Source organism: Crinia signifera, chromosome 8 (assembly GCF_055691185.1).
Source record: "Crinia signifera chromosome 8, ASM5569118v1, whole genome shotgun sequence".
NCBI classification, from domain to species: domain Eukaryota; kingdom Metazoa; phylum Chordata; class Amphibia; order Anura; family Myobatrachidae; genus Crinia; species Crinia signifera.
This window is the reverse complement of record NC_139224.1, coordinates 169,857,957-169,871,500: the sequence shown is the minus strand read 5'-3', so window position 1 is coordinate 169,871,500 and position 13,544 is coordinate 169,857,957. Positions and strand designations below refer to the sequence as shown.

The 13,544-nt window shown below is 42.7% G+C and overlaps 1 protein-coding gene across 4 annotated transcripts in view; it reads left to right on the top strand.

Annotated features, from left to right (window-relative positions):
• The window catches only part of ZRANB2 (zinc finger RANBP2-type containing 2), a 232,149-nt gene that overhangs the window by 69,459 nt on the left and 149,146 nt on the right, over positions 1–13,544 (top strand). Inside the window, exons 2-6 of one of the 4 annotated variants that reach the window (XR_014454543.1) lie at positions 6,949–7,010; positions 7,547–7,608; positions 9,139–9,283; positions 10,727–10,788; positions 11,325–11,386. Coding sequence is in view for 2 of the 4 variants with exons in the window: in XM_083157753.1 (XP_083013879.1) it covers positions 6,949–7,010; positions 7,547–7,802 (318 nt within the window). In the remaining 2 variants the exon portion in view is untranslated. Of the gene's footprint in view, positions 1–6,948; positions 7,011–7,546; positions 7,920–9,138; positions 9,284–10,726; positions 10,789–11,324; positions 11,387–13,544 lie in introns of those variants that run through there. The other 3 variants (XR_014454542.1, XM_083157753.1, XM_083157752.1) reach the window with 3 other exon arrangements.

Here is a 13,544-nt window from a genome sequence, read left to right as displayed (position 1 = left end):
CTCCACTTGGATCATAGATAGATGCCTGATAGCAGAATTATAGCCAGTCTTGTTAGTTTAGCAAAGTTCAGCTGTTAGATAGCGAGGGGAAGGGGAATTTGCGGGGAACACAAGCCAGTAATGATGGAAGCAGGCAGATAGAATATGCACAGATGACAAAATAGCGCAGCACCCTTTTAGCGCGTGTAACGCAGATGGATGGTATACGGGAGACGCACTAATGTCCTGGACCATATGCTCACCCTCCTTAGAATGGATAGCTGGAGGGGCCAGGGAGCACAATGTTGTAGGTTGCTCGACCTGGTGTCCGTGATGTTACTGTGTCTGCAGCTCTGACGGGGAACCCGATGGTAGCAGGGGCTCTACCCGGAGCGATGGCTTGGTGACGTCCGCCAGAGGGGGGAGAGACGGAGGCTCCAATCTGCTGCCGGCTGAGTTGGAAAGCCGTAGGCAGTGATGGCTGATGGGAAATGTAGTCGGCTGGCTTGTAGTTAGGCTCAGATAAGCAGCGTGAGCCGGCTCCAAGATGGCGTGTGGCTGTGATCGCAAACAGTGGGGAGGTTTCTGCTGTATAGCGGAAGTAGGCGTCAACGCGTTTCGTACCCTTGGAAACGGGAACTTTCTCAAGACAAAGTCCATACCTCCACTGCTATGGTATTTATTGTGTCCATATAATTGGTACCAATTAGCAAAATGTAACGATAAAATAATTATGAGTGTCCGGTGTCAGAATAGTATAACATTATTTCAAATACATTTATTATAGGTAGTCCCAGATACAACAATACATAAAAATAAATAGATTTATTCAGTTCATTTATAAGAAACAGAGAGATTTGTTGGCAATTATGATCCACTTAAATAATCAGGAATCATTAGTTCAGAGGATAAGTTGAAACATTACAGGGACGTGCAGTCAGGGGAGGCAGGGGAGGCAGTGCCTCACCTGTCATAAATGATTAAAAAAAAATACAAAGATATTTAACACACATATAGGCCCTTATTCTGGTTGGTGCGGATATTCCCGCATTCTTACGGAGCGGTCCGCACGCTACGGTGTTTTGCCGCATGCGGCCATCGTCCGTAGAAACGCCCACGGGTCCTCCGCATTCGGACGGACTCACTCTTTAAGAACAGGGCGTGTTTACGGACGACATACAAACCATGCGTGTGCGGGAGAAACACTCCGATTCTGCACGGTATTACAGAGTATTACAGAGTATGCTCGGAAATACCGCATCCGACCGGGAGCCAAGCGGTGCTACCGCCCGTAAGCGGAGTATTTACGCCAAACAACCCACTATTATGTATCTTCTGCAAGACATCACATGACCCACTTATTCAATTACCTATCCTCATAAAAAACTGCTTATTTTGAATTGGAATCAATTAGATGCCAATATATCCTTACAAGCATGCCTAACACATGCATTGCACACATTAACCCTTACAGCAATTGAAGTGCAATGGTTTCAATTAAGGCACTGACAAGCGGCCTATTAGTGAGTAATGAGTAAAGGAGTAGATTCTATTGGGTTCAGGTGTTAATGCTTGTAGTCATTAGGCGTACGTTCGCCTACCGCATGAACGAGTGGTGTCCGCAAAGCAATAGTACACTTGTGGACACCGCACATTTCTTCCCTTTTTGATCGCGTGCATTCGGAGTGCTATCCGAATGTACGCCCCCCAACATAAGTGTACTCCCCCGTGTCCGCCCATGTTTCCGCCCCGTTTTGCCCACTTTGAAACTACGCCCATGTGACATTCCGCATGACGCCCATAATACGCCCATATTTCCCGAATGATTGCGGGGAACAGTTTTGTACGGGATTTGGCCGAACTGGTACGGAGTCAAGGCGTGGCACATGCGCGTTGCGTTCGCCACGCATGCGCAGACGCCGTAAAGACGCGATCCGAAAGTATGCGGTAAAGTCCGCGTCAATCAGAATAAGGGCCATAGTGTGCAATAAATATCTTATTTGTATTTTTTTTCTATAATTTATGTGGTGGGACACTGTGGGGAGGCTGGGAGGCATCGGGACCTGTGCCTCCTGCTGACAATGTAAAATTGCCAGCAGCGGGGGGGCGGATCTAAGGACGGGCACAAAAAGTGGCTGAAAATCCCATTAGAAACCAATGGGGAAGCGGCACATACACATCTGCCTCAGTGACAGGGCTGTCACTGAGACAGATGTGATAGGACAGCAAATACAGGCTGTCATACACTGACAGCCTGTATCCGCTCTCAGAGCCAGCCCTATCTGCCGGGATCAGAGCGTACAGCAGCAGCTGGACCAGCCGGGGGACACTAAGTACCAGACACCCCCTCCCCAGAAGCTGTTACCTTCAAGGGTCGGGCACTGGCAGCGGGCATCTGCGGTGGCAGGTATCGGCGCAGGCAGCAGGCAGCACGGCGGTAGTGGGCGGCGGGAGCGGGACTCGTTCACAGCGCAGGGGCCAGGACGGTAGTGTTCCTTGTGCTTGTGCTGTGTGCATAGGTTCCCGCTGTGCACAAGCGGGCACCTTCCTATCCTACCTGCCTCTCTACTGCTAACATCCTGATCCTGACTGCACTATTAACTCTGCGAATTATACCTGTAATTATATTCAATCCAGCAGCGGTCTTTTTTCCCTCCCCCCTCAAAAGCGGCTATCACAGACTATCACCCTCACGCTGTGCGAGAGTGATTAGAGCACCCGGTGCAAGCGGCACCAAACAGATTGACATCCTCTCGCCGCTGCAGTGACCAGAGCGCCCGACGCTGACAGCTCTTACAGATGGTCATCCTCCACGCTGGCGCCTGAGTGACCAGAGCACCCGGCGTAAGCGGTCAGGCTTCCAGAGACTCCGGTGCCGACAGCAGCTAACTACATCTGCTGCTACACCCGGCGTCTGGCTACAGACGCGCACAAGCCTGAACAGCCCTGCGTTACAACTGACGGCTGCTCTGGACATCCAGAGTCTTTCCCTGCAAATACGGGCATCCACACCAAGCGATTTCACCTGATTAAGTATTGGTCCGTGAGTGTGGTCCTGGCTGGGGGGTGGCTGCTGGTACACACAGACCACCCGACCCCAGATGTCTGCTTTATCTTCCAGCCTCAGACTCCTGGGGCCGGCCTGTGTGCTAGCAGCTTGGGGGAGCACAGCATCGGGTGCATACCTCACTGTGCCTTACTTCCAGCACACACATATATATATATATATATATATATATATATATATATATATATATATGTATACATACATATATATATATATATATATATATATATATATATATATACTTGGTATCAATCAATCAGAGCCTCACCAGTGACTGACCTCACCGCACGTCACTGAAACATTATAAGCCACAGATTTCATTTGAGAGGAAAAAGGGGAAATAGAAGAAGAAAAGAGAAACGGAGATATTCAGATGCAATTGTATGGCAAAAAGAAACAAATTTATAAATATATATACATAGATATAAAATCAATGTAAATATTAATAGGTGAAAAATATATATATAAGAAAAAATAATAATAAAAATAGAAAAAAATATATATAATAATAATAATAATAATAATAAATAAAAGTAAAATAATAATAAAAATAATAATAATAATAATAAATATAAAGAGATAAAAATAAAAGTAAGAATAAAAATATATGAAAATATAAGTAAAGATGATAATAGTATCAATATAAAAATAATGCTTGGCTCAATATACAATTGACTCATTTTAATTCTAGTTTCTAGATGTAACATTAGTTTACACGGAGCTGTTAACCCCTTCACGACAATTGACGTATATATACGTCATGGTCGGGAAGTACTTCCCGACCGTTGACGTATATATACGTCATGGCTTCAAACTGTCACTGCGTCTAGAGACGCAGTGACAGTTAGGTGATGTCTGCTGTCCCTGACAGCAGACATCCCCCCTCGCCGCCCGGGGGGGGCAGGGATGCCCCCACCGGACGGCGATCGCTGTGATTGGCTGTTCAAATCTGAACAGTCAATCACAGCGTTTCCTGTGTTACCGGCGGCTAAGCCGCTCGGTAACACAGAAAACGGTGGTGATCGGTGCAGCACCGATCACCACCGAGCGGCAGCACCCCCCTCCCACCCGCCGGGCACTCACCCGGCAGCAGCAGCAGCTCCCCCGGCTCCAACGCTACGTCCGGAGCGCACGCTGCGCTCCCCTCCTCCCCCCTCCCCCCCGCAGCAGCAGCAGCAGCAGCAGCAGCATCATGCTGCTGCTGAAAAAGTTAAAAATAAAATAAAATAAAAAAATAATGTGCAAATGTGTGTATATATATATATATATATACACACACACATATATATATATATATATATATATATATATGTGTGTGTGTATATATATGTATATATATGTATATATATATATATATATATATATATACACATATATATATATATATATATATGTGTGTGTGTGTGTGTGTGTGTGTGTGTGTGTGTGTGTGCGTATACCGCACCGATCACCAACGATCGCCAGCCCCCCCCCCCTCCCACCCGGCAGCCCCCCTCCCTCCCACCCACCCGGCTGCCGCAGCGCCAGCACCCCTCCCACCCCCCCGCCAGCCGCAGCGCCAGCCCCCCTCCCAAAGCTGGTGACCAAAATGGGGTCACTTGTGGGGGGGTTCCACTGTATTGGTGCTTCGGGGGTCTTGCTAATGCGACATAGCACCCGCCATTCATTCCACCACCAAAAATCACTCCTTCCCTTCTGAGTCCTGCCATGCACCCAACTGGTATTTTTTGGTCACATGTGAGGCATTGCCGTACCCGGGAGAAATTGGGGCACAGATTTTGGGGTGCTTTGTCTCCTTCATTCCTTGTGAAAATTAAAAATTTTGAGCCAGAACTGCATTTTTGTGTAAAAAATTAAATTTTTTTACACAAAAATGCAGATCTGGCTCAAAATTTTTCATTTTCACAAGGAATGAAGGAGACAAAGCACCCCAAAATCTGTGCCCCAATTTCTCCCGGGTACGGCAATGCCTCACATGTGACCAAAAAATACCAGTTGGGTGCATGGCAGGACTCAGAAGGGAAGGAGTGATTTTTGGATTTTGCAGCACAGATTCTGGTTGAATGACCCCCGAAACACCCATACAGTGGAACCCCCCCCACAAGTGACCCCATTTTGCAAACTACACCCCTCAGGGAATTCATCTAGGGGTATAGAGTACATTTCAAACCCCCCGGGGTTTCACCAATTTTGATACAACTGAGCTGTGAAAATGAAAAATTATTTTTTTTTCATTTTCACTGCCCAGTTGTACCACAATTGGTGAAACCCTTGGGGGTTTGAAATGTACACTATACCCCTAGATGAATTCCCTGAGGGGTGTAGTTTGCAAAATGGGGTCACTTGTGGGGGGGTTCCTAACTTTTAGCATCTTATGGTGCCTAGAAACCTACATGGTGCCTAAAAAATAATCTCATAAAAAGGAGGCTCCAAAATCAAGTAGGTGCTCCTTCTATTATGAAGCCTGTGGTTTGGTCACCGTGCACACTAGGGCCACATATAGGATATTTATGAAAACCAAAGAATTGGGGGAATCAATTTTTAGTCACATTTCTCTAGTAAAATGTACTGTGTTCCTTAGAAAAATGTATTAAAATTGCAAATCTGCAAAAAAAAAGAAATTTTGAAATTTCACCTACACTTTGTTTTAATTCCTGTGAAACACCTAAAGGGTTAACAAACTTCCAAAATGCTGTTTTGAATACTGTGAGGGGTGCAGTTTTTGAAATGGCATCATTTATGGGAGTGTCTCACATACAAGTCCCTCAAAGTCACATCAGAACTGAACTGGTCCCTAAAAAAATCAGTGTTTGAAATTTTCTTGAAAATTTGAGAATTTGCTAGTCATATTTGAAGCCTCCTAGTGTCCAAAAAAATGAAAAGGGGGTGGAAATAATGATTGCAACATAAAGTAGACATATGGTCTTTGTTAGTTATTAACTATTTTGAGTGGTATGATTATTTGTCTCACAAGCAGAAAATGTGACATTTTGCATATTGCTAAATTTTCCATTTTTTCACGATATTTTGGTATTTTTCACAAAAAAACACAGACTGTATCGACCCAAATTTACCACTAACTTGAAGTACAATGTGTCACGAGAAAACAATCTCAAAATCACTGGGATAAGTAAAAGCAAAAAAAAGTTATCCCCACTTAAGTGAGACATGTCAGATTTGAAAAAAAGGGCTCTGTCATGAAGGCACAAACTGGCTCTGTCATGAAGGGGTTAATGATATATCGATATTCTGATTCAAATAATAATGGCTAGAGTTCAATTCTAACTGGCAGTAGATCCTTATCAGTAACATTTGAAATTATATGTTTATATCCCAAAATATATATATCGAAATTTTAATAATTTTCATGTACATCATCCGTATATATATCCATATATATATTTTAGTTATCCAAAGACATATGTGATACCCTCACAGATAAGTATCTTTATCCTTACAGGTTATCTTGCAACAGCAATTATCAACAGCTCACCACAATAACTCACGGGAAAAATAATAGAGTAATTTTATTAAGCTGGAACTCCGTTTTTCTTAAAGGAACTGATGGAAATCAAGGATACTATTATGCACAAAATATCAATGTATAAATACAAACATCAGAGATTCTTCCCACGTAACATTGGTGAAATATTGATGTATAACAATATTACTTAGAGCATAAGTTGTACTATTCTGCAACAAACAAATAAGCAACTATCCATTCACCTGCAATGTATAACAAACCGTTACAATATCAAAACAGGTTATAGCGTTTTACCAGTACTAGATTATCATTGCGCAATAATTGTTTATGTCTACAATAGTCTTGGGTTAACCCTATTATGACTGCAGTCACCTGTTCTTTAAGCGCTTATTTATAACAAATATTCTTTCTTTTATAGGTCCCACGCTGCAAGGTCAACTCTCTGTGTATTTGTAATCCAAAGTCAAGAGAATACATAAGGTAAGTCTTGCGTAATAATGCTGCTGACTTTTAACTTGAACGTCAAATAATCTGATAATAGATGACAGAAGCTAGCAATCTTTTTGGAATATCCTGAGTAGAATGATATAAGCAATTTTCCCTTAGCAGTATAATTGCCACAAGTGTCTCTATAAGTGTCAGTCCACTTCTGTAATATGCAGCTTTGGGGCTGATTCAGCAGCCACTACTCCCTTCCTCCTAACTTGTAGCTAAGGACGACTTGGGTATTGTGTGCAGTATTAACTACTAGAGTCTCTCCCCAAATGCCAGTGTAGGTACTGCTTATTGCTGCCTGGATGAGGTGAATGTTACACACAATGCTTTCTTTAGCCGGGAGAGGTGTTAGGCTGGCTATGAGGTTATTGCAGGGGCGTTACAGCTATCTGTGGGCCATCCTGTAGGCTGTCTCCGGCTGGACTATCTCTGGGCTGATCTGTGGGATATGCAGGAGGCTGTACTGTGCTGCCTTGGGGCTGGACAATCACTCACCACACCCTCTTCTTTATCGATCACAGCTTGGATCAGCCTCTGTCACCGCTGCTCAAGGGGACCTCGGGAAATCACCGGAGCCCTTTTGGTAAGTATTCTCCTAATTACAGCAACGCATCACACACTTTCCAGCTGCGCAGCTCTGCTGCCTTAACTTTCTCTCGACAACTGCTACACAGTGTCTTTTCTGCTGCACTTCAGCTTTCCCCAGCCCCTATCCACAACACACCTACTGCTCTTTCCCCTGAGCACCTCTATAGTCCCTGCTCTGGGGTTTCCTGATGAGCAGGGGCTCTGCCAACTGTCAGAGTATATTTTCCTTTCTGGAATATTCCTCACAGTTCTCCCCTTTAAAGCAGGGTATATGGTATAGTCCACCCTAAGGGGCTAGGAGGACAAGTCCATTGTCAGTTCAGGAAAGGGGTAAACAGTGTTCAGTCCACAATATTCTATTAATAAGGGGTATTAACACAATAATACTTTTCCTAAACAATTAATTAACTACTAATATTACTTTTGATATTTGCTACATTTACTGTATCACAACCATATAACATTTTAGTTTATGTATAAACATTAACCCTTATTGGGGTGTTACATTACTTCCCCGCTGGAACGTTGTGTGTCCTCACACAACAGACAACATCCAATTAAGAACAGTCTAATATTTGTGGACACACACACACGCACTCAAAAAAAAACACTTTTTACAATTAATATTGACAAAAGCAGTACTTATTCTGACATTTATGTTCAATCTAATGCCTATACTGTATAAATGGGGCACTTCTGTTTCTCATTCCATATTTTCTCAAAATCTGGTGCATAATTAATGCTGTTTCACTGGAACTTATCTCAATATATTTACTATTTGGAAGTTTGTACTCTGATGGAACAGAAGTTAAGGGCTCTTTAACTGAAATATATGGTTCTTCACATAAAATAGATTCAGACTTTAGCATAAAAGAACCAAGGCAATTAAGTTCATGGGAACCCAACCTCTCTGCTGTGGTTGAGTGGGCAACTCTTTCAATGTCTTCCTTATATTCAACAATTTTTAAATCTGGCTGGTTGTAGTGAACTTTACCGGCATGTGTGTCATCCATTCTAGGTTTAATCTGGTATTCTGGCTCTGGAAGAGATTGTGGTTTGTTAGTATCCTGTAGGTTCTGCTGCACCACTTCACTCTGTTGCTCTACATTTTGTTCAACTGTCCTCCCAACTGATTTTCTCTGCACTGGGACATTGGCATATGGACTGCGACCTGCTGCATATTTGCTGCCTTGCACTGAAACACCATTAGGACCAGTTACATTAGTAGCTTTGGTGCCCTTCTCTCCAATCACCACATTGAACTCCACCAACTCTCCTTCTTCCAAACTGCAGAAGAAGTTCCTGGGGTTGTTCTTCTTAATGGCAGTATAGTGCACAAATACATCTTCCTTGGTGTCAATACGGTTTATAAAGCCATAACCCCGTTGGACATTAAACCATAATACTCGACCCAAAATGTTCCTTGTGCTGGCTGGCAGAACACTGCCTGCATTAGGTACACCAACATTTTTAGCCTGGTTTTGCAATACTGTTTCTGGACCTATATCTTGTCTGTCATCCACAGGTTGATCAATTCTTGCTGTGCTTCCTGAGCACTGATCCTCTGCCTCAGGGTTTGAGTTTAAATTCTCATGTTGCCTGCAGTTGAACTGAACATGTTCCTTTTGTCTATGGCATTGACATACTGGCAATCCCTGTGCGTCAAACTGGTAGGTCCGTTTTATTCTCGAATTCCTGGCTCTCTTTTCGATATAACCTTTCTGTTGTTCTTGAGTAAGTAATTGCTCTTTCGTTGGGTTTTCCACCTCCCTGCACAGTTCTGTAAAACCCTGGATAGATTCTTCAATCTTGCTTTTTAATACTTCACTTTGGTCAGGGCAGGAGGATAACTGAGCATGCTGTATGACTGCCTCTTTGGGTGCCATGGGTTTTTTTCTTTCATTATAGCTGATTTTAGAGGGACTTCTGGCCTCAGAATTTTCCACTGATAAGGAGGAGGTAGTTTCAGAAGATGTATTCAGTCCCAGAATTTTGATAACAGTCTCCTTAAATTCAGGGAAAGGGCAAGTTGGATTCTGTGATCTCACCATGCATAATGTAGTACGCACTGCATCCCCGAGAGCTCCTTCTATAAATTGACTGGTCAATGTTTCATCCTCTTGTTGTTTTTCACGGGGGTCAAAGTTCTGTAGTTCTTTGAGTGATTCCTGCAAACTGAGAGCAAATTCTCTTAAGGATTCATGGGGCTGTTGCTTTCTTGCATAGAAGTTAATTTTAAGTTCAGATAAAGTTTGCAAATCAAAAATAGTGGACAATTTTTTAAATATGTCTTCTACGTTCTTCTTCTGTTCAGTAGACCAAGAGTTTACTTCCCGAAGGGCTTGGCCTCTTAACTGTCCGATCAATATTTCCACCTTCTGTGGCTCATTAAGGGAACCTATGCAAAATAGTGACAGCAGTTTTGACTTGAAGTCCTTAAATATACAGTTACCTGGAGTACATGCTTTCCCAGAATAAGTTGGCAGCCATGGGGCTCCAGGGTAGTAAGGCATTGTGATTGGTGATGCCATTGTTCTTTGCCTGGGTGACATAGGTAACAATCTCCGTCTCAAAGTTAACACAGGAGTCTGGATATCCAACATCTTGTTCCTATCCTGTTCGCGGACGCCAAATGTGATACCCTCACAGATAAGTATCTTTATCCTTACAGGTTATCTTGCAACAGCAATTATCAACAGCTCACCACAATAACTCACGGGAAAAATAATAGAGTAATTTTATTAAGCTGGAACTCCGTTTTTCTTAAAGGAACTGATGGAAATCAAGGATACTATTATGCACAAAATATCAATGTATAAATACAAACATCAGAGATTCTTCCCACGTAACATTGGTGAAATATTGATGTATAACAATATTACTTAGAGCATAAGTTGTACTATTCTGCAACAAACAAATAAGCAACTATCCATTCACCTGCAATGTATAACAAACCGTTACAATATCAAAACAGGTTATAGCGTTTTACCAGTACTAGATTATCATTGCGCAATAATTGTTTATGTCTACAATAGTCTTGGGTTAACCCTATTATGACTGCAGTCACCTGTTCTTTAAGCGCTTATTTATAACAAATATTCTTTCTTTTATAGGTCCCACGCTGCAAGGTCGACTCTCTGTGTATTTGTAATCCAAAGTCAAGAGAATACATAAGGTAAGTCTTGCGTAATAATGCTGCTGACTTTTAACTTGAACGTCAAATAATCTGATAATAGATGACAGAAGCTAGCAATCTTTTTGGAATATCCTGAGTAGAATGATATAAGCAATTTTCCCTTAGCAGTATAATTGCCACAAGTGTCTCTATAAGTGTCAGTCCACTTCTGTAATATGCAGCTTTGGGGCTGATTCAGCAGCCACTACTCCCTTCCTCCTAACTTGTAGCTAAGGACGACTTGGGTATTGTGTGCAGTATTAACTACTAGAGTCTCTCCCCAAATGCCAGTGTAGGTACTGCTTATTGCTGCCTGGATGAGGTGAATGTTACACACAATGCTTTCTTTAGCCGGGAGAGGTGTTAGGCTGGCTATGAGGTTATTGCAGGGGCGTTACAGCTATCTGTGGGCCATCCTGTAGGCTGTCTCCGGCTGGACTATCTCTGGGCTGATCTGTGGGATATGCAGGAGGCTGTACTGTGCTGCCTTGGGGCTGGACAATCACTCACCACACCCTCTTCTTTATCGATCACAGCTTGGATCAGCCTCTGTCACCGCTGCTCAAGGGGACCTCGGGAAATCACCGGAGCCCTTTTGGTAAGTATTCTCCTAATTACAGCAACGCATCACACACTTTCCAGCTGCGCAGCTCTGCTGCCTTAACTTTCTCTCGACAACTGCTACACAGTGTCTTTTCTGCTGCACTTCAGCTTTCCCCAGCCCCTATCCACAACACACCTACTGCTCTTTCCCCTGAGCACCTCTATAGTCCCTGCTCTGGGGTTTCCTGATGAGCAGGGGCTCTGCCAACTGTCAGAGTATATTTTCCTTTCTGGAATATTCCTCACAGTTCTCCCCTTTAAAGCAGGGTATATGGTATAGTCCACCCTAAGGGGCTAGGAGGACAAGTCCATTGTCAGTTCAGGAAAGGGGTAAACAGTGTTCAGTCCACAATATTCTATTAATAAGGGGTATTAACACAATAATACTTTTCCTAAACAATTAATTAACTACTAATATTACTTTTGATATTTGCTACATTTACTGTATCACAACCATATAACATTTTAGTTTATGTATAAACATTAACCCTTATTGGGGTGTTACACATATATACTCAGATTTAGTTATAGATTTATATAAACGGGTAGGTTCAAGAGACATGAGAGAATTTTTTGTTATATATGAAAATATTGGTTCTGGATAGAGATATTTAAGTTCATATAAAGATATAGAGTTGTTTAATTATTATTTTTCTCCAATAAGGTATACTAGTGTGGAGTGTGGAAAGCAGAGTCTGCAAACTCGGGACATCATAGTAAAACTAAGTGTCTCGGGTAGACTCCGATCTCCACAGTCCACCCAGTGGCCCAACTGGTTTACAATTATTAAGAACGAGGAATCACTACAAAGGACAATAGGGTATAAATAAATAAATCAAATATAGGGGAAAGGAGACAAATTTATGAGGAAAAGGAGATTAATCGATACATGTAAGATCTAAAGCTTCATTTAGGCCCAAAGGATTTAGGGTTTCACAGTTTGAAAATCCATGAAGATTCTGCTATACATAATTTTCTAAAACGGTCACCACCTCTTTTAGTATTCGCAATGTGCTCGATCCCCATAACCTTAAGTTCACTGGGATCTGCATTCTGATGGTGTAAAAAGTGGCGAGGGATGCTATGATTTCCAATTTTTCTCAGTATATTGGTACGATGTTCCCTAAATCTAGTTTTCAAGCTCCGGGTGGTCCTGCCGACATATTGAAGTCGGCATGAACATTCAAGGACATATACACAGTATTCTGTGTCACAATTTATAAATGATTTAATATCAAATATTGGTACTTGTGAGTTATCCGGGCGTCCGATTTTTTGATTGTATGCCTTAAGTTAAGGCATACAATCAGATGCGATGCAATGCGATATCGCATCGCATCGCATCGCATGCGATCATCGCATGCGATGACCCGATTTTTCCATAGGAATCAATGTTAAAATGATTCCTATGGAAAAAGGGGTCCTTTTCATACCCCTACTATCCAAGTGGGCATGGAGTTGGATATAAACCTGTGGCGAGCGTAGCGAGCCACCGAGCCCGAAGCGTGGCGAGCGAAGCGAGCCCCGCGAGGGGACGGTATTCTGTGTCCCCTCGCGGGGCTCGCTACGCTCGCCACGCTTCGGGCTCGGTGGCTCGCTACGCTCGCCACAGGTTTATATCCAACTTCATGCCCACTTGGATAGTAGGGGTATGAAAAGGACCCTTTTTCCCATTGAATTCCATGTTAAAATGGACTCAGTCCATTTTAACATTGATTCCTATGGAAAAATCGGGTCATCGCATCGCATCGCATCGCATCCGATGGTCGCATGCGATGCGATGCGATGTCCCGATCCGACCCGATTTAAAAATCGGACGCCCGGATAACTCACAAGTACCCAAATATTTTTTTATTTGTAAATGAAGTTATTTTATTTGTTTTAATACACATGTGTTTGCATGTGAGGCAGATGTTCTTATTACAGCGATAGTTGCCTTTAGGTTTTTCGGGGAGCCAAGATTGTTGGGGGGTGGTGGGTAGGGGCGGCAGAAGACTTGGGCAGATGATATCTTTGATATTCTTACTTTTTTTGAAAATCACTCTTGGTTTGCTACAGGCTGTTGGAAGGATTTTATCGAATTTAAGGATCTCAGAATTTCTCAGAATAGTTTTTTTGATGGCCATTGATTTATCATTAAATTTAGAGATAAA